This window comes from Salmo salar, chromosome ssa24 (genome assembly GCF_905237065.1).
Source record: "Salmo salar chromosome ssa24, Ssal_v3.1, whole genome shotgun sequence".
NCBI classification, from domain to species: domain Eukaryota; kingdom Metazoa; phylum Chordata; class Actinopteri; order Salmoniformes; family Salmonidae; genus Salmo; species Salmo salar.
In genome coordinates this window covers 17,448,563-17,475,951 of record NC_059465.1, presented here as the reverse complement: position 1 = coordinate 17,475,951, position 27,389 = coordinate 17,448,563, and the positions used below count along the sequence as shown (strand labels likewise).

Below are 27,389 nucleotides of genomic sequence, written 5' to 3'. Positions count from 1 at the left end.
AATTAATGGCCTGCTTAACGTGGACATATTTTGGTGTGAGTAAACCCTCTCGCTTCGCCTCTTCCTCTCTGATTACACGAGAAGTATGACGTTGAGCCGCCCGATACACAACTGCGTTCTTCTCAGTGCACCTAGTCAACGTTTCCACCCCCATGTTTAATATGGTATCGTCCAATGCTGCGGACAGTGACGTCTGTGAATTTCTGAATAAATACCAGAGCGCCACATCTAAATGACAGTGAATGCGTGGAATTTACTGACTGATCGGAAGTCGCGTGAGAACACCAACACAGGAAACGAATCAATAAACTACGCATAATTTAGCTAGCTACAACATTTCTTTATTATATCTGCCAAAAAAAGCAACAATGATGAACGGAGAGATTAACGGTTTTCACAACTCCCTTATCGACGAGGACTGCTTCCTATTCACCTCGGAGTCAGTTGGAGAAGGACACCCTGGTGAGAAAGCTACTTTAGCTACAAATACAGACAGTGTGTTATGGCTTGTCAGCTATTTGTTTAGATGGCTTGTTTAGCACACGTGCGTCGGTGTTGCTTAGCCGCCTTAATTAGCTAATTATCGTTAGCGAGCTAACCATCTCTGCTGATCAAACCACACCGGCGTCAGCATCTTGCATAAGCCGCATGTGAGGCCCAGATTGTTCTTAGTTTATTAGCTAACCAGCTAACTACTTTGCTGAGCGTTGTTCACATGGCCTCTATTGTGCGATTACGAACGTTATCAGTCCTTGGGATATATTCTCTTTAAAAATATTTGTATCCTGTAGTGGTCATCATGTTTATTTCACGAAATCTCCGGAATATTCCGACCAGTTTGCGCGCGGGCTCTCGGGGAACAAGGCCATATGTGTTGTCTATCGCGTTTGGTTGCTATGTAAGGGGCACTACATTGGATGTATGAAGAGTTAAGTGCCACTCCTTGTCTATACCGGTCGTAGTTCATCTTGGAAATCCAAACGAATCAGATTTTTAGTTGCATGTGAACCCGCGGAAATGGTGGCGGGTTCAGGCTCATCGCTACACTATATATATATCTATATATCTTTTTTTAATAACTGAACAAGACGAACCAAATCCTGTCGTAGCCAATGGAAGCAAACAAACCTTAGTGGGCAGATCCAAGCACGTTCTAGCGAGAACCGATTGGCGCGTTCTAGCATGTATTTGCATAATTCCATTAGGGAACGCCTACTGTGGGGTGTGAAGTAACTTAATTCTCCCTTGTTCTCCTTCTGAACAACTACATTTTTGGAAACTTTGGCAAATGGTCAACCATGCTAAACGTAGGCCAATCTGTTCATAACAAATTATAGTTTTGGTAACATAACACACGTTTAATCGACGACGACTGGCAGAATGTCGGCCAAAATCCACCTTCTCTCCCTAGGGCCCCCCAAATTTGGTGGTGAGTGGAAACGCCAACCGGATGCTTCAGACCAATGAAACCGATTTTGTAAATCTATCTGTGGCTACACATACCGCTAGGCCCCTCCCACCATCGCCATAATCCTGACATATGGTACAGCATGTGTACAACTCAAACTGCAGTCGGTAGAACAGTGTACAATACAAACACTTCCAGCATAATCCAAACCTATTGGAGAAAATCACTTTAATTATTACCATTTGTGCAATGCTTTACATGCTCTTGAACAAGCAACCTACCAGTAAATTGCACAAATGTTGATGTAGCATTGTGAACTGATACATCTGTATTTTTCATTTTACAGATAAGATTTGCGACCAGATCAGTGATGCTGTGCTTGACGCCCATCTCAAGCAGGATCCTGATGCTAAAGTTGCTTGTGGTAAGGAAAAAGCACATCTTTTTTTTGTCTGATGCAACTTCTAGCTGTCCTGGAGTCAGCTGTGAACGCCACATGAATGGAAGAATCTCAAACTTTCTGCATGTTAATGGTGGTAGGCCTATATTATGGCATAACTCCCCAAAGTTTTGCCAAATGAGTATTGATTGATATGCTTTTTCTGATTGATATGGTTCTAATGTACTATTTCCCCCTCCACCTTTTACAGAGACTGTTGCTAAGACTGGGATGATCCTGCTGGCAGGGGAGGTGACGTCACGTGCTACAGTGGACTATCAGAAGGTTGTTCGCGACACCATCCGCCACATTGGATACGATGACTCCTCTAAAGGTTTTGACTATAAGACCTGCAATGTGCTGGTGGCCCTAGAGCAGCAATCTCCAGACATTGCCCAGGGTGTTCACATTGACCGCAATGAGGAGGACATCGGGGCAGGGGACCAGGTATGAGTTGGTGTGCAGAGGACCACTGCACTAGTGACGTTAGCTGTACATTTATCAGCAAGCTAAATATGCAGCTTTCCTTTCAGATGTTAAAGTTCAACTTTTTCTATTGTCAGGGCCTGATGTTTGGCTATGCCACTGATGAGACGGAGGAGTGCATGCCCCTCACCATTATGCTTGCCCACAAGCTCAACGCTAAAATGGCTGAACTGCGTCGCAATGGCACCCTGCCCTGGCTCCGGCCTGACTCCAAGACCCAGGTAAGCTGCCTGTGTGCAATTGATAGTCATTTCAGCCTTATGTGAATAGTCTAAGACTAGGACAAAGTAGTTTGTTTATCATATCATTATCACATTTTTTATTTTTTTCCCCTACTGTATCACTGATTGTATGTTGTTACTCCATGTGTAACTCTGTGTTTTTGTATGTTGTCGAACTGCTTTGCTTTATCTTGGCCAGGTCGCAATTGTAAATGAGAACTTGTTCTCAACTTGCCTACCTGGTTAAATAAATAAAATAAAATACCAGCTGATGAGTGCAATATTAGTTTTCATACTCAAGCTCTCCAGCCTTGTTTGTGGCCAGCAGTAACTCCAGCATATAACTCATTTTAGGTTGTTCCTCTGCTCAGACATTGCTGACACATGCCAGACCTTACAATGCCTGGATTGGTATTTTACGTCTTGGTTTATCCACTTCATATATTTTTGCCTTCTGGTGCAAAAATATTTTTGCATCTCTTGGTTGATGCGTCCAATGTCTGAGCAGGGTAAAAGCAACCTTAATCTATGCCTGCGGTTGAACAATCCTGCTGACGGTCTATCTGGGTCTGCTTCTGTGTGCAGGTGACCGTTCAGTACCGCCAAGACCGTGGCGCCATGTTGCCAGTGCGTGTCCACACCATCGTAGTCTCCGTGCAGCATGATGAGCACATCTGCCTGGATGAGATGCGTGACGCTCTCAAGGAGAAGATCGTCAAGGCTGTGGTGCCCTGCATTTACCTGGATGATGACACCATTTACCACATGCAGCCCAGCGGGCGCTTTGTCATCGGAGGCCCACAGGTGAGACAATAAGTCAGGATTCGTAATGTCATAAATCCTGGAAAAGTCGTTGAATTTAAATGGTTTTCCAGACCTGGAAAAGTTTAGGAAAATGATACACTTTGAACCGTTTTGGCGAAGTCATGGAAATGTATTTCATAATTTCTATGAACTTTTTAACATGTACCAACAAATGGGTGTGATCATTCTAGTGGCCCTTGCAGCATACATTCAAACCGGTTTGTTTAGAATGTCCTGTTTCAATTGACGCAAGTCAGCATATGAGCTAGCTAAAATGTTGTTTAAAAAAAAAAAAAATAATTACAGTCCTTACAAAGTTATGTCCTGAATGTGACCAGTTTATTTTGGCTGCTATGTTCAGACATTCACAGAAGTAGTGACAGTATACACAATCATCAAACTGGAAAATGTAGGCTACATTATTCCTAGCGCTAACAGAGGAAAGATTGACATAACACAACTGGTCATATTTAGATGACTCTAGGCTGACATAAAACACAATATGAATTGGCAATAGCAAATACTATAATTCATCACATCACTGGTGAGATCAACATTGATTGAAATAATTGATTAAAACACTTTTCTAGAAATCTAAAGTAATCCGATCGGTAGTTTGTGCACACACCATATTTTTCTTTTCATGTCAACCACAGATAAAAGACAAGATGAGTTTGGTCTGTTTGTAGTTTGCATGTGAAAGGGGATACCTAGTCGGTTGTAAAGTGTCCTCTGCTTTGGTGTGTCTACGATTATTCACTTCCGGAAGTTTACTCGCAAGATGAGTGAACCATTCCTTCACCTCATAACATCTTTGGTCTTACAGATGTTTAAGTTACACCCAGAATGCATTGTATAATGTCAACAAACATGGCAAATAGCTTAGCGTTAGCTCATTATAATCAGTACAACCTTCAAAAGTATTTTACACGCATCATAGGTGTCCATTACAATCATGCAAAAAATCAGAAGGTATTATTTGTCACCAGTACCTAAATGTGAATAAAACTTAAAATACATTATGCTGCATACATGCATACTACAATAGAAACGACAACACGATGTACAGGAAATAAGGCACTTTGATAGGAATGCACATGTCCAATATTAATTGTAAGGATAACAATGGAGGCAATGCGAGTGCCAGCCAGAAAATGGGCAGGACTGCGCAAATGTCTGTATACTTGATGTGCGGAAATAATGGGGAGGGGCTCTCCTCGAAAAGGGAACTTTGTCTGGCTCAGTAAAGCCTCAAACATAAATTGTCTGTGACACTGAAATGGATTAATTCTATATGAATTAATGAGGCGCAACACCTCGATTCAAACTGTTAGAAAATACAACTTGCTAGAAAATAATTTGAAATTGACAAATTGAAACAGCCTATAGATAATTAGCAGGCAGTGCATGTTAACTATCCTGTTACATAACAATCACATTTTGGAACGGTGCATTCTTACGTCACATGCATAAAACCACTCACGCTGGGGTGACTGTTAGATATTTGTAACTCGAGTGAAAAAGTTAAAGTAGTTTATTTAGGCATATTAAAAAAAATCTACATAACAGAATGATGCATATGTTTCCCCCCCAAAATTCCACCGATACTTGCAAATAAGGTCGCACAAAGTTGATTTACTTTTTGGAACAATTCATTTAAATTAATCTTTTTGACAAAACAAACAATTCACTTCGCCATTATTAGTTGTGATTCGGTTCAATCACATTTAATCAAATCAAAATAATTTGACTTGTCATTTTAGGTAACTATTTGTAGCCTTCTGGATTATGTGGCTTCAACTTCTTTGGTAGATACTTTCAGTTGATTTCTGGATCCAATGTATGGGACATTTCAGGCTGACTAGCATCTATTGAGTTGGGTGTTGTCGTCTAAGTGCCTTGCACAATGACAGATGGTACATGGGCTCACAAAGCAGCCTCCCAGTGGCAATACCACATTAACCTTTTTTTATGTACATAAAGATGCTGCTAATTGTTGGTCATCACAAATTTGGTTGTCTTGAAATTCCATCTGAAAATGTATAGGAACCCTGATAAGTAGTGGAAGGACTGGGCATCTATGGTATGTGCTTGAAGGGGCAAATGCTAAAGTAACTTTGATCCATGGGCTTGTTTAACTGTTCATAATAAGCATTTTTACATGAGATTTGATCCATATTTTGTTACTACAGTCATAATTTTTGGGTAAATTGGAAAGGACTCAGTATGATCCGTTACTCTTTCCCCTGCAGGGTGATGCTGGCCTGACGGGCCGTAAGATCATTGTTGATACTTATGGAGGCTGGGGTGCCCATGGTGGAGGAGCCTTCTCAGGGAAGGACTACACTAAGGTGGACCGCTCTGCTGCCTATGCTGCCCGCTGGGTGGCCAAGTCTCTGGTGAAGGCTGAGCTGTGCAAGCGGGTCCTTGTCCAGGTGAGGGCAGGGTGATCCTAATAAGGAGCCTGATATTGATGCGCCTCATGTATAGAGCATTTGGAACGTATTCAGACCCCTTCACTTTTTCCACATTTTTGTTATGTTACAGCCTTCTAAAATGGATTAAATCAAATTGTCAATCTACACACAATGCCCCATAATGACTAAGCGAAAACAGGTCTTTAGAATGTTAATGCATTTCTAAAAAATAAGCAGATACCGTATTTACATAAGTATTCAGACCCTTTGCTATGAGACTTGAAATTGAGCTCTGGTGCAGCCTGTTTACACTGATCATCCTTAATTTTTGTACAACTTGATTGGAGTGTGCCTGTGGTAAATTCAAATTATTGGACATGATTTGGAAAAGCACACCTGCCTGAGGTCCCACAGTTGACAAGTGCATGTCAGAGCAAAAACCAAGCCATGGGATCGAAGGAATTGTCCGTAGAGCTCAGACAGGATTGTGTCGCGGCACATCTGGGGAAGGGTCCCAAAAATGTCTGCAGCTTGGAAGGTCCCCAAAAACACTGGCCTCACCATTCTTAAATATAAGAAGTTGGAACCACCAAGACTCTTCCTAGAGCTGGTTGCCTGGCCAAACTGTCTTCTGGGGAGAAGAGCCTTGGTCATGGAGGTGACCAAGAATAAGAGATGCATGCTATATCGGTGAACATATCGGAATCGACCGATATTAGCTAAAAATGCCAACTTCTGTATCGGACCGACGTTAAAAACCGATGTCAAAGATACCGTGCGTACTTGTATAACGAAGGTACATGACGTAATGATGCCACGTAAAATTTTGCGCTACACGATCAACACAGCATTAACTTGGCACACAATGTCTGCTGTGTGGATCAAGCAGTCATTTGAAGGAGTAGGAATGTCAGTGAACTCAAAGGTGAAATCCATTAACCTCTTACATCTAGACGTTCCGCTAGCGGAACACCTGCTCCAATATCCAATGATGGGCGTGGCGCAAATTACAAATTCCTCAAATACAAAAACTTCCATTTTTTTAAAACATGAATATTTTGCAGCATTTTAAAGACAAGACTCTCCTTTATCTAACCACACTGTCCGATTTCAAAAAGGCTTTACAATGAAAGCAAAACATTAGATTATGTCAGCAGAGTACCCAGACGGAAATAATCAGACACCCATTTTTCAAGCTAGCATATAATGTCACAACCACAGCTAAATGCAGCACTAACCTTTGATCTTCATCAGATGACACACCTAGGACATTATGTTATACAATACATGCATGTTTTGTTCAATCAAGTTCATATTTATATCAAAAACCAGATTTTTACATTAGCATGTGACGTTCAGAACTAGCAAACCTCCGGTGAATTTGCTAAATTACTCACGATAAACGTTCACAAACATAATTATTTTAAGAATTATAGATACAGAACTCCTTTGTGCAATCGAGGTGTCCGTTTTTAAAATTGCTTTTCGGTGAAAGCACATTTTGCAATATTCTGAGTAGATAGCCCAGCCATCACGGCTAGCTATTTAGACACCCACCAAGTTTACCCCTGACCAAACTCCGATTTACTATTAGAAAAGTTTGATTACCTTTGGTGTTCTTCGTCAGAATGCACTCTCAGGACTGCTACTTCAATAACAAATGTTGGTTTGGTTCAAAATAATCCATTGTTATATCCAAATGGCGGCGTTTTGTTCGTGCGTTCAAGACACTATCCGAAGTGTAAATAAGGGTCATGAGCATGGCGCATTTCGTGACAAAACATTTCTAAATATTCCATTACCGTACTTCGAAGCATGTCAACCGCTGTTTAAAATCAATTTTGATGCCATTTTTCTCGTAAAAAAGCAATTAATATTCCGACCAGGAATAGTACTGTGAGCAGCCACTATCCAAACGCGCTACTTTTTTTCAGCCAGAGCCTGCAAAGCCACGATTCAGCTTTTTGCCGCCTTCTGAGAGCCCATGGGAGCCGTAGGAAGTGTCACGTAACAGCAGAGATCCCCTGTATTGGATAGAGATAATCAGGAAGGGCAAGAAATTGTCAGACAGGGCACTTCCTGCATGGAATCTTCTCAGGTTTTGGCCTGCCAAATGAGTTCTGTTATACTCAGACACCATTCAAACAGTTTTAGAAACTTTGGAGTGTTTTCTATCCAAAGCTAATAATTATATGCATATTCTAGTTTCTGGGCAGGAGTAATAATCAGATTAAATCGGGTACGTTTTTTTATCCGGCCGTGAAAATACTGCCCCCTAGCCATAACAGGTTAAAGCGAAGATAATGGAATTCATTCCCTTTGACAATCAACTGTTCTGTCGTGGGTGATGTTGTCTTTTGCCGACTGGTCGAGCACTGGTACACACTACCGAGTGCGCTATTTTTCAGTTGTTGCCCTACCGGAGTTACAGTAATTGCTTCACAACATGCTATGGAAAGCCGTTTGGGTACTTTGCGTGTGAAAGATGGTAGCACTGTCAAAGCTGTACAAAAGTCTGTAAACACCGGCTACGAACGATGTGTTTACAATACCGTGTTGGTAATAAAGCATAATTTTTTTCGACCGCAACTTCTAGGGTAGCTAGCAACAATACAAGCCTGAAAACAATGACCAGTCGCAACTTAAGTCATTTTCATTATTCTTAGCAATGATTTTAGGAATCCTTGTAAGTATTAGCTAGGTTGCCACATGTTTGCCTATTTTAATTTGAACTTCAGTTCATGAAAATAAATAGCTAGCCAGCTACTTAACCCTGTTGCCCAAAGCTAATGTTATAAGCAGCCAGCTAGCTTCATCTGGCTAGTGAGGCTCGACCGGGTTGTGTTGTGAAGCTAGCCACAATAGTGGACTTGGTTTAGCTTTCAAAATAAGTGTGGCATAATTCTACTTTGTATTCATTTGCATCACTGTCAATGACACTTACAGTGAGGGGGGGAAGTATTTGATCCCCTGCTGATTTTGTACGTTTGCCCACTGACGAAGAAATGATCAGTCTATAATTTTAATTGTAGGTTTATTTGAACAGTGAGAGACAGAATAACAACAAAAAAACGCATGTGAAAATGTTATAAATTCATTTGCATTTTAATGAGGGAAATAAGTATTTGACCCCCTCTCAATCAGAAAGATTTCTGGCTCCCAGTTGTCTTTTATACAGGTGACGAGCTGTGATTTGGAGCACACTCTTAAAGGGAGTGCTCCTAATCTCAGTTTGTTACCTGTATAAAAGACACCTGTCCACAAAATCAATCAGATTCCAAACTCTCCACCATGGCCAAGACCAAAGAGCTCTCCAAGGATGTCAGGGACAAGATTGTAGACCTACACGAGGCTGGAATGGGCTACAAGACCATCGCCAAGCAGCTTGGTGAGGTGACAACAGTTGTTGCGATTATTCGCAAATGGAAGAAACACAAAAGAACTGTCAATCTCCCTCGGCCTGGGGCTCCATGCAAGATCTCACCTCGTGGAGTTGCAATGATCATGAGAACGGTGAGGAATCAGCCCAGAACTACACGGAGGATCTTGTCAATGATCTCAAGGCAGCTGTGACCATAGTCACCAAGAAAACAATTGGTAACGCCAATGAAACGACTGAACAACGAAACAGGGGGACTTGTCAGGATCGAGGGGAAAGATGAACAGGAAGTGCTCAGGACCTCAGACTTGGGTCGAAGGTTCACCTTCCAACAGGACAACGACCCTAGGCACACAGCCAAGACAACGCAGGAGTGGCTTCAGGACAAGTCTGTCCTTGCGTGGCCCAGCCAGAACCTGGACTTGAACCTGATCGAACATCTCTAGAGACCTGAAAGTAACACTCCCATCCAACCTGACGAGCTTGAGGTTCTGCAGAGTAGAATGGGAGGAAAGGGGATCCAAGCCTGTAGCGTTATACCCAAGAGGACTCGAGGCTGTAATCGCTGCCAAGGTGCTTCTACAAGGTACTGAGTAAAGGGTCTGTATACTTATGTAAATGTGACTTCAGATTTGAAGTTTTGCTTACATTTCTAAACCAGTTTTTGATTTGTCATTGTGTGTAGGTTAGATCCTTTGTAAACAAAAAACCTAACAAAGTGAAGGGGCCTGAATGTTTTCCAAATGCACTATACATCAGTTGCAAAGGGGTGCCACGAAATCAAACCTAAAGTCCGATGCATGTTTGTATGCTCACGACTATACATCAGGTTGCCTATGCCATCGGAGTAGCCCATCCCCTCTCAATCTCCATTTTCCACTACGGCACATCCCAGAAGAGTGAGCGGGAGCTACTGGACATCGTCAAGAGAAACTTTGACCTTCGTCCTGGTGTCATTGTCAGGTAAAGTGTTCCCCTTTGAAGCTGTGTGCCTCTCTGAATCTGCTCCTTCTGTCACTCGCCTTTAACTCACGCTTCCTGTCTTTCTGTTCTGCCTGAGCTGGTGTTCAGATGGTTCTAACCCTTTACTGTATGATTCGCTACTGTGATTAATGACATACCCAGTAGCTACTGACACGTAAGAAGGCAGCAATCTGGCTTGTGACAGTTTGCCAATCCTGAAATTCCACTCCTGCCCAAACTGTCTCGCTTTAAATGCCAGTGAAGTATAGTATGTAATGCCAAAGGTTAAAGCTTCGAGAGCTACAGTAGAGGTTGTCCGATCTGTCAGATGGCATGTTAAATACCCAGCACGACGAAGGGTTTCCTGCTCACATCCAACTGAAAGGGCATTGGTTTCTCAGACCATGTTAAAGTTCAATGACATTTCATAAATTGGATCAGTACGCTTTCAATCTCCAAGATGCAGTCCCCACACTGCTCAAGGATGAGTTGGTTAGCAGGGTAAGTGTTGACGCTTTATCACTTCCTCCCCCCTCTTTGCTAGCTGGCCTAATTAACCTTTCTGATCATTTTTCTTTCCATGGTTCTCGACACTCCCTATTGGCTGATTTTTAACATTATGGCTGAGAATTGCTGTTGATCTGAGGTCATTTCCTGTGATGGGCTGCTAAATGAGTTGATTGTGTATTCCAGGGAGCTGGAGCTGAAGAAGCCCATGTATCAGAGGACCGCTGCCTACGGCCACTTTGGCCGGGACTCCTTTCCATGGGAGATGCCCAAAAAGCTAAAATACTAAACTTGTTAAGCTTTTTCCCCCCAGGCCTGTTGGTGTATACTACAGAGAAGCTTACATGGTCTTGGGGGTGAAAGGCCCTTAACTCCCTTCCCTCTTAATGGGGTATTAGAACCCTACCCCTTTCTACTTCCATCTCTCCAGTCATCTGTACTGTATTTTTGCTGTTAGTAGTCAATGTAATATTACAAACATTCTCAAAATATTTCAGGAAAGTAATGTTGAGAGGGATGATGTTAGCTAGCTAATCTCTTCCACCAGCCGTCTCGCTCTGTTGACTCATCTGGTTTTACAGCTTATAAGAAAGGGACTTGAATGGAGGCTATGGCAGGTGCGGACAAAACTTCTAATTTGAAGTGGCTGATCTGTCCACCTAGTGCAACACTTAGAACCTCTTTCCCCCCTACCCCCTACATTGTGAACTTAAGTGTGAACAGTGCAAGTGATTTTTAACAATTAACTTAGGAAAATCTGAAAGTACGTATTAGGGTTGTGCGACTATTACAATATTGAATATGATTGACGGCTGTTGTTAATGGTGATATTGTGATGTGACCAATGACTAGCCTATTTCAACATGACTGGCACCACGCCGTATAGAGCTGGCCAGGCAGGGACATGCCAAGTGGCCTATTCCTTTGCTATAGCCTGCATAACCTATTTCAATAAATGTTATAAGCAACTTACTGAATGCAAGCGCACAATTTAGACGGGGCTAAGATTTTCTTGCTTGGCTACCCAAACTCCTTGCTCCGGCCAAACACTACGCCACAGACGTAGTTTCTTCTCCGCACTGAGTTTGTATACCTCACCGATTTCTAGAACGCCTTCTAACTGGAAGGTAGCTGGATCGAATCCCCGAGCTGGCAAGGTAAAAATCTGTTCTGCCCCTGAGCAAGGCAGTTAACACACTGTTCCCCGGGCGCAGACAACGTGGATGTCGATTAAGCCCCGAGACGGATTTTAGAGCGCTTTGGTTAAATGCGGAGGTCTAATTCAGTTGTACAACTGACTAGGTATCCCCCTTTCCCTTTAATTGGTCCCAGAAACCAGTGGGTTGGTCCAGAGCCAGAACACACCTAGGTAACGAATTGACTTTGATATTCTGATTTGGTTAGGGATGATCTAATCACTGACTTTGTTTTGTACAACACCAATTTTGAGGTCACCAAAAAGAACTTCAACGATGGCACTCCGACTGACGTATGTCCAGTCGAATTGTTTTTCCCCTCAGTGTTGGAGGATCTGGGCTATATAGCCGCAGCTGGCTTTTTTTTGTTTGTTTTTTTGCAGAGTTGGTGTCCATTTTAAACCTAATTTTATATTTTCTTTACATTTCATGTGAATTTATCTTCAGTTTTTATGCGTGCTGGTTTTTTCCCGCCACTACTTCAATGAATTTATCTAACGGTGCTCTAGGCTCTCAAAGTTGAGGTGTTTTTGAATGACCTAAACATGATTGGCCTAAGGTAATGAGGTAGAACAAACAATACAAAAATCAAATCAGTAGTTTTGAACATACCTTAGTTGTGCCAAGCTTGCCTTTGCAGGCCATTTTAATTAGTAGGATTTGGCTTATCAAAAGCATTAAGACAAGTTAAAGTTATAAAGCGTATTTCTCAAATATGCTATTCTGATAGTGTTTAATGTTGTAAAATTGCAGCTTTCAAATGGGAACAATTGTGAAAGTCAGTCTAGATTCTCGATCCACCTTGAGGCGGCAGGTAGCCTAGTGGTTAGAGCGTTGGGTCTGTAACCGAAGGTTGCTAGATCAAATCCCAGAGCTGACAAGGTAAAAATCTGTCATTCTGCCCCTGAACAAGGCAGTTAACCCACTGTTCCTAGGCTGTCATTGTAAATAAAAATTTGTTCATGACTGACTTGCCTAGTTAAGTAAAAAAAATATCATAGCTTTATTTTGATCTAATACAGCTGTAGCAGTCTCGCTCAATTTACTGCCTCGACTTTTAAGCTGCGCCCCATTCAAGTCCCACTTTGTTGTACAGTGTTACTAGGCTCTTTATGCAGTTAGCCTAGTCTTCCTCTTCCATTGATGTCTTTCACACTACAACGCCTAGCCCCTGCCCAGCATGACTGAGGAACTGTAAATACTGTAGTTTGGTTATTCGGGCTTAGCTGTCCTTTATACTTAAATTTGGAATATTTTGCTTCTGTTAAGTCTGACTTACCAAGGCTACACGTTGATATCATGTTAATTTACTGGTGCTACTGAAGGGCCCCCCCTCCCTGCCCCTTAATCGTTTCCCTTTAGTTTCCACTTATTTCTGGTATTGTGACCCACCCAAAATCCTTTTTGAAGCTTTATTTCACCCCCCTTATAATTTGTTGAGGATGTAAGAATGGAGCGGTTAAGGGTCAGTAGTTGTTGCTATTTTCAAAGAAATGCTGTGCGTTGCAGGCTGAGAAACGAGACAATCTTGATTATTTTCAAGTAACGTTCTTGACTATACGCAGTAAAATCTGAGATGCCCCTGCAGATGTCTGCGCTGTTCTGACGTAATACAGAAAAGTCAGAAGCTGCTATGTCACTGCTAAGACCTGTAGGGGTGTTGGTTATACTTGATTGTTTAAAACATGTTGTCATTGGCTTGTCATGTTAAACTCCTTCAAAAGGTAGTTTTAATTTCATCTTTTTTTATTTCACAAAATGGTTTAAGGTCAAGGCTCTTCTTCCTTGGGTATTGATGGCAGGTGTAGCTACAGAGAAACCACCCTCTTTATTCTGAAGGAACGCCGTCTTTGCCACAATGAAGAGCTCTTACTACTGGCACAATACCTTTTTTTTTATATTTATTTGTTCTCTGAAACTTGGCGTGGATACAGAGAAGCCAAGGATTCAGAAGGCAGCTTAAACCCCAGAGGGTTTAATTTTTTTTTTTATCTCACATTGACTTTACTGAATGCTGTAACTTAAGTAACATTTTCAGTGGTTCCAAAGTGTCCTACAGAAAAGCTTTGGTCTGCCTCCACAGAACTGTCACTGGCTGATGTGATGAGTATTTTGGACTGTGGTTTTATGGGGTGAGATTGTATTGACTATACATGTCTGGTCAATACAATGAGACCATTCTCTGCCCCCCCCTTATCCTTGCATAAAGAGATGGCAACGTTTGGCTGGTGTGGTACAGAGAAACCAGCCTCGTTTACAAGCTGTCACTTGTTTGTATGGATAGGGTTTCCCTTGGTGCTTTTGAATATTTTGACACTGGCTAGTCTTCTGGCTACTGAGTGTAAGAGTGCCTCCCCCTTGTACATTCTCCCCTCCTGCTCTTCCTCAACATGGGTCCAACATCCTGAGGAACAGGTATCTTGTCTCAATGCTTTGGTCTTCAGTGGTTAGATACTGATTTCTCATGTCAAAGATCTGCAATAAATGTCTGCTTTCCTTCATTAAGCATGTTTTGGTGTCATTCATTGTCAGTTTGTGCATAACCTTTTAAAATGCATAAATGATATGTCAGTGTATGCTGTAGCTAGATCTTTGTGCACATGGAATTATCTTTGACCAGTGGTGCCACACAAATCCATCAATGACTAGCGACTGGTGTTAAAGTCAGGTCTATCATGGGTGGCGAATATGAAAAATGACTGCAATTTGGCATAATTCATGTGTTTCTGGGTATTTGAGCCATTGGGGTACACCTGTTCCATAACTGGGTCTGCAGCACAGATTTTGTTTTTAACCTGAAAACCCCTGGGGACATTACTGCCCTTTAATGCAATGGTCATATTTTTGCCTTAAAAGGTGACTCCCAGGTCTTTGACAGTTTTATGGTGGCAGTGTTTTCCCCAGGACAGTGACTCGTAAGGTCAAATGTATTTAGTCAACAAGCAATGGTAAATATTGTGGGAAATTACACCTGTATAGTGGCTTGTGTACTGTCAGACGGTACAGTATGAAGATGGGCAGAGACTGCTTCTCCAATAGAAATTCCCGATCACACTTGTCGGTGATGTAATGAAGCTGTTTTTAATGTCATATGTTGAACATCCTTTGTCTAATGCTGAACTTTTATGGACTACTGAATTTCCAAACTCTGTCCTGTTCTCAACCCCTGGGTGCATGTGTTTTGCCCTAGCACTACACAGCTGATTCAAAGCTTAAATTAGTTATTTGAATCAGCTGTGTAGTGCTAGGACAAAAACGTGCACCCGGGTTATAGAAGTGGCCTTTCACATCTAGGTGTGATGCCATGTTACCTCACAGGACTAGGAAAAAGCACTGCTCCCCCTGTTAGCCTCTTATCCTGCTGGACCTTTCTCGAGGGAGAAGAACCATCTTCAGTAGGCTGACCGCAGTGCCTGGACCTTCAGCTTTAATGGCAAGAACTGGTGAACTGATAAGTTACGCAAAGTACTTTATTTTCTTTTAGGGAATAGTACCTGTAATTCGGTACATAAATTGTGACTGAAGAGCGCATGCACTAAACAATCTTTTAAGGAAATGTAGTCTTTAAAGAGCTAGTGTAGCCTGACTGGTACACTTTAAGACTACATTCAAGGAAAGAAGCCTCCAACTCAAAGGAAGAGCTATCAGACAAAGCAACCAGGGACAAAACCCAAGGAGCAGTCCACGAGAGGGACCATCCAAACTTGGGAAAGGAGCAAGAAACCACCAACGAACCCCTCAACTCAGGACAAAGGAGGACACCCCCACCATCTTTCCTTTGTTCACCTCCATGCGGCCTAACCGGAGCCCATCTTCAATATTCATATCTTGAGTTCTGTCTTATTCTATTTCCTACCTTTTCATGATCACTCATGTTTGTACATATGAGTGATGTTTGTACATATTGTTTGCTTAGTGTATTGACTGTTGATTGTATAACGATCTTGTTAGTCTTCTGGGGAAACAACTCATATATTCTCAAAGAATTCATACCTTCAGGTTAATCAATGTATTACTATTATAATTTTAGTCAGTTATTGTAAATAACTGTCAGACCTTAAAAGACCAGCTTTGTCCAAGGAAGGACTGGTGTCCCGCTAATTGGGCTCCCGAGTGGTGCCGCGGTCTAAGGCACTGCATCTGACGTCACTACAGACCCTGGCTCGAATCCAGGCTGTATCACAACCGGCAGTGATTGGGAGTTTTATTTTATGTCTCCTTTATTTCACCAGGTAGGCCAGTTGAGAACAAGTTCTCATTTACAACTGCGACCTGGCCAAGATAAAGCAAAGCACTGCGACAAAAACAAATGTTACACATGGGATAAACAAGCGCACAATTGGCCCTGCGTTGTCTGGGTTAGGGTTTGGCCGAGGTAGGCAGTCAATGAAAATAATTTGTTCTTATCTGACTTGCCTAGCTAAATACAATTTACAAAAATCATAGTAATAAGTGTCATGGTGACGTTGGCTAACTAAGCTCAAACGCAGAAACACGTCATCTGAGCTAACGGTCTTCTCGCGCAGAACTGCGCAAATGCAGGCCATCATATCAGAGGCACTCTTATGATAAATGAAAACATGTCACTTTCATTAGGTTGGTTGGACCGTTGGAGTAATAACATGTTCAACTTTAAGACATTGGTTCGAATTTAGGTTGTGCCTTTAGATTTCGAGAAAAAAAATCGACTTGGTCCGTTTAGCGAAGGGCTTAGATTAGAAACTCTGTGGCACCGTCTTGACTTTGTTACATGTGAGAGAAATTGACAATTAAGGTGACTCTAACAAACTTTAAAAATATGACCCACCCAATGGTTTTCTCTGAGTTTATTTCATAGTTAAACGAATTGATTAATCCAGTTTCAAGTTGATGGACAAACTTAATCTTTAGGATGTTTTACTGTGGTTTTTGGTTGAATTTGTGTCTCGGCCTTGGGGTACATACCAGTGCCTAGGCTTCAAAAACTACTCCGACCACACGCACTTTCAGATGTTCGTAAACCAATCACCTCACAGAACGCAGACACACCTCCTGGGCTCACTGACATAAATAATTCCTTCAGGCAGGGAGTACAGTATGATACCAAAACTAAATGATCTGTTTTAGCTATACGTGCAAACTAAATCCGTGCTTTACTAAATTTGCTACCCAGAGGCAGTCAGTAAAGGCTGATATATAGTTTTTCGAAGTCTGAGGACATATAGCGCTGTCCTTTTCGAGAGTAAAAAGCTACCGTGTCTTAGGGGGTGATATTTAATGTGCAATGTACTGTTTTAGCTAGTGATGGAGGGGATCAATACAAGTTACATATTATTTTTGATGAAATATATCGTATCATTTAACAATATTGCAATATTATTTTTGTGCTAGCACCAAAACTCCAGTATTTTTTTCCTTCATAGCTTGTTTTCCATCTTTTTACTTATGGAGACAATTTGTTTTCAGCACATATTTCCATGACTGACTAACACTCGTTTTCTCATGGCTTTCTCTTGTTCCTCTTCAGAAGACATATGGTGAGAAATATCGAAACGCAGTAAAATCACAGTATCGAATTGCAATACATATAGAATCGTGAGAATCGCTACATATATACATTGCGTCTTATCGTGATAATATCGTATCGTGAGGTTCCTGGCATTTCCCAGCCCTAGTTTCTTAGCCCAGTTATATTTCACTTCCCGATTACAAATAAAAGGCCACCCTTGTCCTCTGTACGGATTTTTCTACCAGTAGTCCTTAGAGTAATCTACATCCCAAAGAATACAACGGCTTCATTGTCCTTGTGACCCTTCTTGACTCTGGTTCCAAGCATTTAGTGTCTGATTGGCAATAGAAACACTTCTGAAGCAGGCCATTTATCACCAGCAGCCAAATCCTGTTCAGTTTGTTAATAAAATTCCAAAACAGTAGGTTGACTAGCTGTTCAAAATGAGTAATCTTTTGAGCTGCTTCTCTTCTAATTACTTCGGTGTTCACCGCTCTGTTACATTGTACCGTATTTGTCAGGCTGGTTTTTAAATGTATGAATGGATTTCATAGTATGCTCAACCCAGAGTCTGTCTAATCTCGAAGGAGATTGGGTATCAATGTTGTGCTATAGCCTGGGCACCATTCTGTCTCTGCCTGTTCCGGTTTATCGCCATCTTGGCAACAGTCGTGCAATCAAACTGGTCTATACGTGAGTACAATAACTACGAACAGTGTATCTTTATGAAGATATATTTATTGCTAGCTTGATATGCCTTCTACAAGCATGAGATAGACGCTTTCCTCGTGAACCCCCAAATTCTCACAGGCCCTTATTAGCATATGGCCAATCGAGATACAATATGCAAATAACGCCACAGCAACAACATAAAATTGTTGAACGTATAAACAGTCAAACTTGACTTGTGGTTTTATTAGTTTGGTTTATGTCCTTCTCTTGTGCCTCCCTAAAGAGTTTGGCAACCCTATGCCTTAACAGGAGTGGCTGCTACTGTGTGTGTGGTTGGCTGTATGTGGCTCACATGGCTTGTGGCTTTAGGGCACGTGTCTACCCTGAAGGAAGACTCCAAAGCACAGGTTACATTCTTTGTTTTCTTCTGATGCGTCCGAGAACTGGAATATGTCCTCAGACAGAGAGATCATCAACCTCATATAATTACTTATATAATCCCATATAGTAATTTAATCGGTTCTCTGTAAGTGTGATCAACCTGTCCAGGTTATCAGTCTAACTACTCCCCTGTGACACCAAATAAAACGGTGACATTAATGGCTCCCCTTGACTCTGTCATCTTCAGGAACCTCCAGCAGGACTACCTAAGCACATTTTACGGATCATGAGGTAGTACATTACTACAGTTACACTGTACTAACCAGGGACCATGAATAGCTTCGATACTCAAGTTACTCATGTGACTAGTGTCCAAACTGTCTGCCACTAATTGACTACACTCTGCAGCTGCTGTCCACTCACAACCTCAAGAATGTTTTCTCAAACTTCTATTTTTAACTCGCACTGTTAGATTGCTGGGGTTTGCATTATGGCTGCACCATGGCAGCCTCAATCCACCACATCCATGGATTCATTCACTATTAGGTATACCAGGGGTGGGAAATAATTTTGAGTTGAGGGCCACATCAGGATTTCTAAATTCAGTGGAGGGCCAACCAATTTGTTCGTCAAAACCAAGTTGTGGGCCAGAAAAGGGCCAGTTATTTGAAAACGTATAGGTCCATTATAACTTTAATAAGAAATGGCCGTATGTTAACCACCCCGGATGTACAGTGACTTCAGAAATTATTTATACCCCTAAACTGATTCCACATTTTGTTGTGTTACAGCCTGAATTCAACATTTATTGGATTCTTCAAGCTCTGTCAAATTGGTTGTTGATCATTGCTAGACAGCCATATTCAAGTCTTGCCATAGATTTTCAAGCAGATTTAAGTCCAATATGTAACTAGGCCACTCAGGAACATTCATTGTCGTCTTGGTAAGCAACTCCAGTGTATATTTGGCCTTGTGTTTTAGGTTATTGTCATACTGAAATATTAATTTGTCTCCAGTGTCTGTTTGAAAGCAGACTGAACCAGGTTTTCCTCTAGGATTTTTCCTGTGCTTAGCTCTGTAGTATTTATTTTTATCCTAAAATACTCCCTAGTCCTTGTTGTTGACAAGCATACTCATAACATGATTCAGCCACCACCATGCTTGAAAATATGAAGAGTGGTACTCAGTAATGTATTGTGTTGGAGTTTTCCCAAACATAACGCTTTGTATTCAGGACATAATATAATTTCACTTTGAAATGATGGGTTATTGTGTGGTGGCCAGTAATACAACATGTAGAAAAAGTCAAGGGTTGTGAATATTTTCTGAAGGTACTGTATACAGTACTTCACACAATTAGAGACACACAAAAAATACGTACGTGACCGACAAATATGAATGGAGGGGGTAGGGGCAGAGTGGTTTAATCAAGCCTGAGCCACCTTTGTCCCAGCACAATTCCACTGTTGTTGACCCTCTCTTGAAGGAGTGTAGTGTTATAAAACTATACTGTAGCTAATGTTATCACCTAGGGAAGGATGTGTATCAGTTAAGTGTGTTTTGTCCAAGCGGTAGAAAAAACAGAGGTGAAATAACAGTACATAGCCTTGGAGCACAGAAGGTTGGTGGCACCTTAATTGGGGAGGATGGGCTCGTGCTAATGGCTGGAGCGGAATTAGTGGAATGGTATTAAATACATCAAACACACAGTTTCCATGTGATTGATAACATTCCATTAGCGCCGTTCTAGACAATATTTTGAGCCGTCCTCCCCTCAGAAGCCTCCACTGCCTTGGAGATGAGACTAAACAAAAAACCTATGGAAATTGTTATTTTACATTCAATTACTCTACATTCTTAGTTTATAAACTTTGGTATGAAGAGTTGGAGGCTAAAGTTCTCTGAGTCTTAATGGACTCCAAGAATGAACATTGGGGGGCAAGGGGTAGTGTCATGGTGAGGTCATGGAGAAAGTCATGATCAGGCCAGTTGACTCTTTGGCCCGAGGTTAGGGGTGTGGCTCTGCAGGGTTAGGTAGACGGTATGATGCAACATTAGTAGCGATGTCATGTTTGTTGGGTGTCTACGCAGGATAAAAAAAGAAGCGTCTCCCAGCCGAACCAGTGCTTCCATCCAGAATAAGTTTGGTGGGAGGAGCTATAGGAGGACAGGCTTATTGTAATGGCTGGAATGGAGTAAATAGAACAGAGTCAAACATGTGGTTTGCATATGTTTGATGTATGATACCATTCAATTTATTCCATTCCAGCCATTACAATGAGCCAGTCCTCCTAAAGCTCCTCCCACCAGCCTCCTCTGGTGTATGGATGACACTAATCTAATCTGTCTGTCTTTTTCATTACCTCTCAAAGCCCATAGGTCTTTGGCCCCAGGGCAACATCTCTAGCTACAAAAATACAATTTATAGGGTTATGCAATGCTGTTACGTGAATCATAAAAACAATAAATTTTACCATGGATTTTTATGCTTTTGTAAATTATAATATAAGGAACTTTTGATATCTATGCATCTCTGATCTCATCCAGTATCTCAATTTAATGGAGCTACACTCTGGTTTTATTTGTACAATTCCGTCATTGCTAGAGGAATATTGTTGTCTAGTCAGTCATGCAGTCTTAACATGTGAACCTTTTATAACACAGGAGTCCAAAGGGGGGGCGGGGTGGGGGGTGGCATGAGTCCAAAGGGGGTGGCCTTGTTCCACCAATACCATCAGAGACCACTCTTCCTGAAAAGGGGTTTTATGTAACAGCAACAAAGACTGGCCAGACATGTGGCCCTGGGATAAAGTTGACATATTTTCATGCATTGCTGAAAACAATGAATTAATCGCCCACAAATGGTGGGAATCAGCAGTTTGTCCACTGGAATGTTAGTTCTAATCTGCCTTTCTATTTTACTTTGTTGAGTCCCTTAGAAACAAGTTGGACCACAGCTCTAGGAAAAAACATTAAGTTAGTTCTTTAATCTAATCTCTAACAAAGTTTCCATACCTTGCACATAGAGTTGTATAGAGGACTCTAGTGCCCCAAAAAATATTTTAGTATGGGCAGCTCCACTGAGGACCATTTTGAAGTAGTCAACTGGGTAGGACTTCCTATGGGTTAGGGAAGGATCACAATTCTATCCAGGTCATCAGGAGGGATCAGCCAATTAATTATACTTGTGAGAAAACATTCCATAAATGCAGGTGGCAGTACATTTCCAACCTTGGCTTTATACCTGTTCAAACAACACACTCCAAGTGACAGTATGCACCCTTTTAGTTTGTTTACCAATTTATAGAAGTTGTAGATGAAAATTGGCTACTTCAAAATGGAAATGGCCTCAATGGCACTGTCGTGCGATCACAGATGCTATAATGGGAAAGATACGTTGCGATCTCTATACAACTGTATGACCTTGCATTAATGAACTAGTGTCAGTAGGCCTGTGGTATGAATGGAGGTTAGCCATGTGACTTCTTAGGGTTGCAGGATACTATCACTCTGGTTCAATGGCTGACTCTGGTTACACAACTTAGCCATGCTAGTAAATTTTCCAAAATAAGGAACCAAAAAGTTTTCCAAAATAAGTAACATTACAGTGCAATACTTATTATTTGATGGGTATGACAGTGTTGAGGGGATTTAACTCAAATGCATTTGTGTAAACCTAGTCTAAACATGTTCACACCTGTCATTATTGAAAGCGAAATTGTAACCGTATAAATAGGGGAATGGTGTAAGAGCATCAAGAAGGAGAATAGATGGAAAAATACAAGTTGGATGAATTTTGTTGTATTGAACGTCAAACTGGAACATTTAAGTGCCCTGTCTAAGTAAAAATGATAGATGCTTCCACCTAGTGACAAATAGTAACATTACCCCTAGAGAGAAGTGAGTTATTTTCCCATTATACAGGCCTGTACTTTCTGTTCACTCCATAACATTCGCTCGTCTAATCTGGCCATATAATTTAGGATTGCATGAAGCACATCATCTGGAATTTCAACCATGACAATGACCTTATCCCCCACACTAATGGTACAGCCCTCACCATACATCACCCAGGCCGTAAATTAAAACATTGACCTGGAAAAGTTTTTTTTTTTTGTGTTAGAGTAACGTACAGTCTAGAGTAACGTACAGTCTCGTTCACCTTTAACAAAACTGTGTACTCACACACTAAATCTGCATACAGTGAACATCCAACCACTTTTTGTAAATAAATATACAAACACCTTTGGAAAATAAATATTTAATATATGTAATACTGAAACAATAAGGATCTCTCCAGAAAATGACAGTATAAAAAAATAAAACTCTTAGAACATATAGGCCAATCAAAAATAAATTAGATTACAGAGAAGTCATGACCATGGCACATTTTTACACAAACAAGAATCTGCTATGACCAATTGATTTGCTCTCCTGCCTTAGTCATATTGAGTCATCACAAAACACAACCATATTGTTTCAGTCACAGTGACTTAAAATGTAACCCTGCAGACAGCAAATCAAAATGGTCACTTTTTCATGAAAACAACAAAAAAACACAAGTGCAATGACATCCCAGTCGCAGCACTTTGCTAAATAAAATGTAAACACGAGAGGTTGGTGGCACCTTAATTGGGGAGGATGAGCTTGTGGTAATGGCTGGAGCGTAATGGGTGGAATGGTATCAAATACATCGTTTCCATGTGTTTGATGCCATTTCAGCAATTAAAATGAGCCATCCTCCCCTCAGCGAGCCTCCAATGGATTTAAACCACATCCATATAAACAAAAAGTACATTTTGTAAACACAGCACACTTTCTATGGGGAAGAGGATGTCACTGTGTGGTGAAAAAGACACATTCACAGGGGTGACGTCACAGTTTCTGGGGATTGGGGCCTCATTTATCAACATGCATACATTTCAAACTAAATTCTGGCGTACGTGGAGATTCTAGGATTTGCATGCAAACAAATTATTGGGATTTATCAAACATTCGCACAGAACAAATACAGAGCATGTTTTCATTGGTAAATCAGAGCTATACCATATGTGTGTGTGAACGAGCGCTACAACTCCGCTGGGAAAATGCCCTCCATTCACCTTTTATGGTAACAACAACGCCCTCATTTGCTGTATTATTTGGAGATGTTGGAACTGGGCCGTGATAGTTGCTAAAGGAAAGTGCAATGGCAAATGTGATCACATTTCTGTAGAGGTGTGGGCAGAATGTTTTAATCTTTTGCAGTTACTTTTTTTAAACAAATAATGCATGACGTCTACAGTGAGAAAAGGCCACGCATTCTGCAAGACTGATTTTCTGTTTACAGTCCACACGTCTATGCAAAATATGAATTGTTGTGAAATATTTTGTTTATTAATACATGATTGTGAGTCTATCTCTGTGGTATAGGCGTTGAGATTAAACAGGCTATTATGTCGTGCTCCTATCGCACAGCAATACTGTAGCCTAACCATACTGTCATAGGCTACCGGTCTATTTACTTTCTAGCATGGTTGGCCATTGAATGAGTGTTGGATAAATGGTAGCATAATATTTTATGTAGCGGCATGTCAGAAAAGGAGAGACATGCCCTGCAATAAGATTATGATTTAGGCTTATATAATAAAGTAAAAAATATATTGGGTTACATGCTGCTATGCAATCTTTTTACCAATGACAAATGCATCTGTTTTATAATTAGGCCTATAGGTTTGAATGATATTAGCCTACCATTATTATAATTCCTGTGCATCAAACACCTCAATTTCCCTCAAAATAACAATATTTGCTTGCAATACAGTTGATCAGACAACAACTAGAAGTTGTGGGTACGCATGGTCTGAGATTTGCGTGGGAATAGTTCAAAATGTGTAAATACCAACCTTTGCGGGAAAACTGTTGCATGCAAGGTTTGTGTGCACGCACCCTTGAAACTGCTGCACGCAGCGGTCTAAGGCACTGCATCTCAGTGCTAGAGGTGTCACTACAGACCCTGGTTCGATCCTGGGCTGTATCACAACTGGCTGTGATCGGGAGTCCCATTGGGCGGCGCTCAATTGGCCCAGCCTCGTCCAGGTTAGGGGAGGGTTTGGCCGGGGTAGGCAGTCATTGTAAAATAAGAATTTGTTCTTAACTGACTTGCCTAGTTGAAATAAAGGTTAAATAAAAAAAGGAGGCCTCTGGTGGGTGTGGGGGGGTAATATGGCCAAAATATCACATCACAGTATTAAAAAAAAAAAAGTGGACGGTATTTTATGTTTTTGAATAATAAAAGCTCAAAATGTTATTTATAAGTAGTATATGACTCTAGGGTGGAAACACATACATTCTAAGTGATTTCAATGGGTCTTTCTCCATTCAGATTGTTTCATACTGTTCAATTCAACTTAACCCCCCCAAAAAAAAAAATCTGCATTTTAATACATTTCTGCATTTGTTGCACTCATTTGAGATCATTTCCACGTAAGGCTGCACGATATGGGCAAACAATCTATGCCTTATTTTTAACCAAATGTTGCAATTACAATTTGACTTGCGATTTAGAGAAAAAACTTGGGTCAAGTGTTGGAATAATGGAAATAGAATGATTATTGTAATTCTATAGTTAGAATAATAGTTGGCACTTTGAATACAGTGTTGTTTGACCTGACAATGAATGAAAATGCCAGGGAGGAGTCATTGTGACAGGGTAGGAACTAGGAACAAAAGTGTTGATAAGTTTTTCAAGGGGACCCTTCAATCTGTGGCTACATTGAATGTTTTCTCTTAGCTTCTTAATGTAGCTAACATTCTTGCTTCCTCTTTGATTTAGAAGATACTGTTCCACAAACATGCTGTTTTAGGTCTACACTATCACTGGTATTATCAGGCTGTATATCTAATTACGTTTGCTCTGATTCAGTACATTTATTAGCTAGCTAGCAATTAGCATTAATGGCTAACAGGATTTATGCCCAACTTGCCAAGAAAAGTCAAACTAGCTGTTTACAGATGTAAGAAACTTTAACTAATAGTGTAATTATATAATGCTTGTGGATTTATATTAAGAAGCAAAATGAAAACACCATTGTTGTCATTAACATTGTTGTATTTGCTGCATTGACCATGCAGAAGGTGAAGTAAAACTCCCAACCAGTCCATGTATCAATACCGGTATATTGTAAAATACGGTATACTGCCCAGCCTTACCCTGGTGTGGCTCAGATAGGGGCCCATGTTCTCAGCTCTGTCCTTTGGAGCAGGTTGACAGCCAATGGTCCATTCAACCACAAGACAACGGCAGTTTCACAGGGCCCCTTACAGACATGACCCAGGGTCAGAGATGCCAGCCCAATACAAGAGATGTGAGGACGGCTCCATTTCTACCCTTCTGTAAGTCAGTCTTTTCCCCATGGTTGTACACTAGCACAGAGGGGACGGCGTGGCTGTGTGACGTCATTCAGATCCTGGTTGACAGACCCTCAGAATGTGGGTCCACAGTAGTCCTCTGCTACTAGCATTCATTACATACAGGAAGAGGGTTGGCTCGAGGGTAAACAGAGGCCTCCGACTCCTCCTCCTCACCCCTCTCATCACTGTTAATTTCATTCACTTCCTTCAGCGTTTGTCCAGACGTTTATCCATTTCCTTTCGAACCCGGGACTGCAGTGCCACCCTCATGGCTGAGTCCAGAACATTCTTCTCTGCTACACGCTCCACCACCCTCTCTGGCTTGTCCTCCTAAGAGACAGGAAACAGGTCATGAGGGCACAGGATGAGCACCATCATAAAAATATAGACAGACAGACAGACAGACCTTGTGTACAATGAAGGAGGTGACACAGCCAGAGTCAGCCTGGTAGTCCAGCCAGAAGAGTTCAGTTCCATGGGTCTCTGGCTCTGTACTCGACCCACTCTCATTCCACTCTTCAGTCTCTGCACCCACTCCTGGCTCAGATCCATCTGGAGACACATACATACACATCACCACTAAACTGTGTCTTCCAAGTTGACAGAAGTTCATAATAGCAGCAGTGTTTTCTTACTTCCACGTCGAGGATGGTACACTTGGATATCTGGCCGGCGGGGGCGTCGGGGGGTAGTGGTGAGCCTGGCCCTCTGACGCTCATTGGCCTGCTTTACCTGCTTATCATAGTCATCTCTGCAAGACATCAAAGTGATAAGTCAGTGTCTGAATCTTGCAGTAAGAGAAACATTATTTATATCAATTAGAGAGTAACAAGGCAATTTAATTCAAACCATTGGAATGATTGTGAGTGTCCAACTTCTAACAATATCCATGATGGTTGTAGTTTGTTCACAGCAGAGAGCAATATCTGTTAATGGTATTGATACTCTGAAGAGGGGCAGTTCTCTGTTAGACGTTGTGCGCATGCCCAGTAGAGGTTGGAGTGAGTAGGCGTACTAGCGATGAATTTCAACATTATCAAGAAAACCCTCGAAACTAAACAACTGCACGCTCTCATAATTGATTACATTGACAAAATAGATCGACATATATACACCCCGCACAGCATGTTAGCTCAGATTAGTGATTCACCTGGCAATCTGGTTCCTTCGAATGTGGTGTAAGAAACCATGGCTCATGTCCAAACGACCCGTACGTTTATATTTGAGCTCTTGTTCTTCATCATCGCGCAAAATCTCCATCGTGAGAGATGATGGACAATGTATTTAGTATTTAAGATGGAACATTAGTACTTCTTTATATGCACAACACCACAAGCTGCATCATAACGTTAATCAATCTTTCAAAGTGATTTACCACTAGTTATCACATCCACTAAGTCAAAATTGGCTATCGTAAAAACGAAACAAAACAAAAAAGAACGTGCTTTTTTTATTTAATTTAATGTTATGGTTAGCCATTGGTTATCATTGTGTTTAAGATAAGGTTTAAAAATCACATTTTAAAAATATAAAAATAATAAATAGGCGGGGTGTATGACTTTGTGACTGTGGTAACTAGTGACGACCATTCCAAAGTGGGCTGGGCTGCTGTCTAACTGGAATTGCACACGGAGTT

General features: G+C 41.3%; 2 protein-coding genes across 2 annotated transcripts; one reads left to right on the top strand and one right to left on the bottom strand.

Moving 5' to 3' along the window:
- Positions 1-209: 209 nt before the first annotated feature.
- LOC106585265 (S-adenosylmethionine synthase) lies at positions 210-14,325 on the top strand. The gene is made up of 8 exons (XM_014171297.2): positions 210-462; positions 1,755-1,832; positions 2,059-2,294; positions 2,411-2,554; positions 3,140-3,358; positions 5,611-5,793; positions 9,984-10,117; positions 10,811-14,325. Exons 1-8 carry the CDS (start codon positions 369-371, stop codon positions 10,911-10,913), a joined length of 1,191 nt encoding a protein of 396 aa, XP_014026772.1. The 5' UTR covers positions 210-368; the 3' UTR covers positions 10,914-14,325.
- Positions 14,326-22,606: 8,281 nt separating this feature from the next.
- LOC106585264 (UPF0561 protein C2orf68 homolog) lies at positions 22,607-27,133 on the bottom strand. Its single transcript, XM_014171296.2, has 4 exons — positions 26,904-27,133; positions 26,389-26,504; positions 26,160-26,305; positions 22,607-26,083 (listed from the first exon to the last, which is right to left on the bottom strand). The coding sequence occupies exons 1-4, from the start codon at positions 27,011-27,013 to the stop codon at positions 25,961-25,963; spliced, it is 495 nt and encodes a 164-aa protein (XP_014026771.1). The 5' UTR covers positions 27,014-27,133; the 3' UTR covers positions 22,607-25,960.
- Positions 27,134-27,389: the final 256 nt, after the last annotated feature.

Coding starts and splice junctions, on each gene's coding strand:
- LOC106585265 (XM_014171297.2), top strand. CDS start 369: ATGATGAACGGAGAGATTAACGGTTTTCACAACTCCCTTATCGACGAG. Junction 463..1,754: donor AGTTGGAGAAGGACACCCTG/GTGAGAAAGCTA, acceptor TTCATTTTACAG/ATAAGATTTGCGACCAGATC. Junction 2,555..3,139: donor GGCCTGACTCCAAGACCCAG/GTAAGCTGCCTG, acceptor TTCTGTGTGCAG/GTGACCGTTCAGTACCGCCA.
- LOC106585264 (XM_014171296.2), bottom strand. CDS start 27,013: ATGGAGATTTTGCGCGATGATGAAGAACAAGAGCTCAAATATAAACGT. Junction 26,306..26,388: donor GTACCATCCTCGACGTGGAA/GTAAGAAAACAC, acceptor ATGTGTCTCCAG/ATGGATCTGAGCCAGGAGTG. Junction 26,084..26,159: donor CCTCCTTCATTGTACACAAG/GTCTGTCTGTCT, acceptor CCTGTCTCTTAG/GAGGACAAGCCAGAGAGGGT.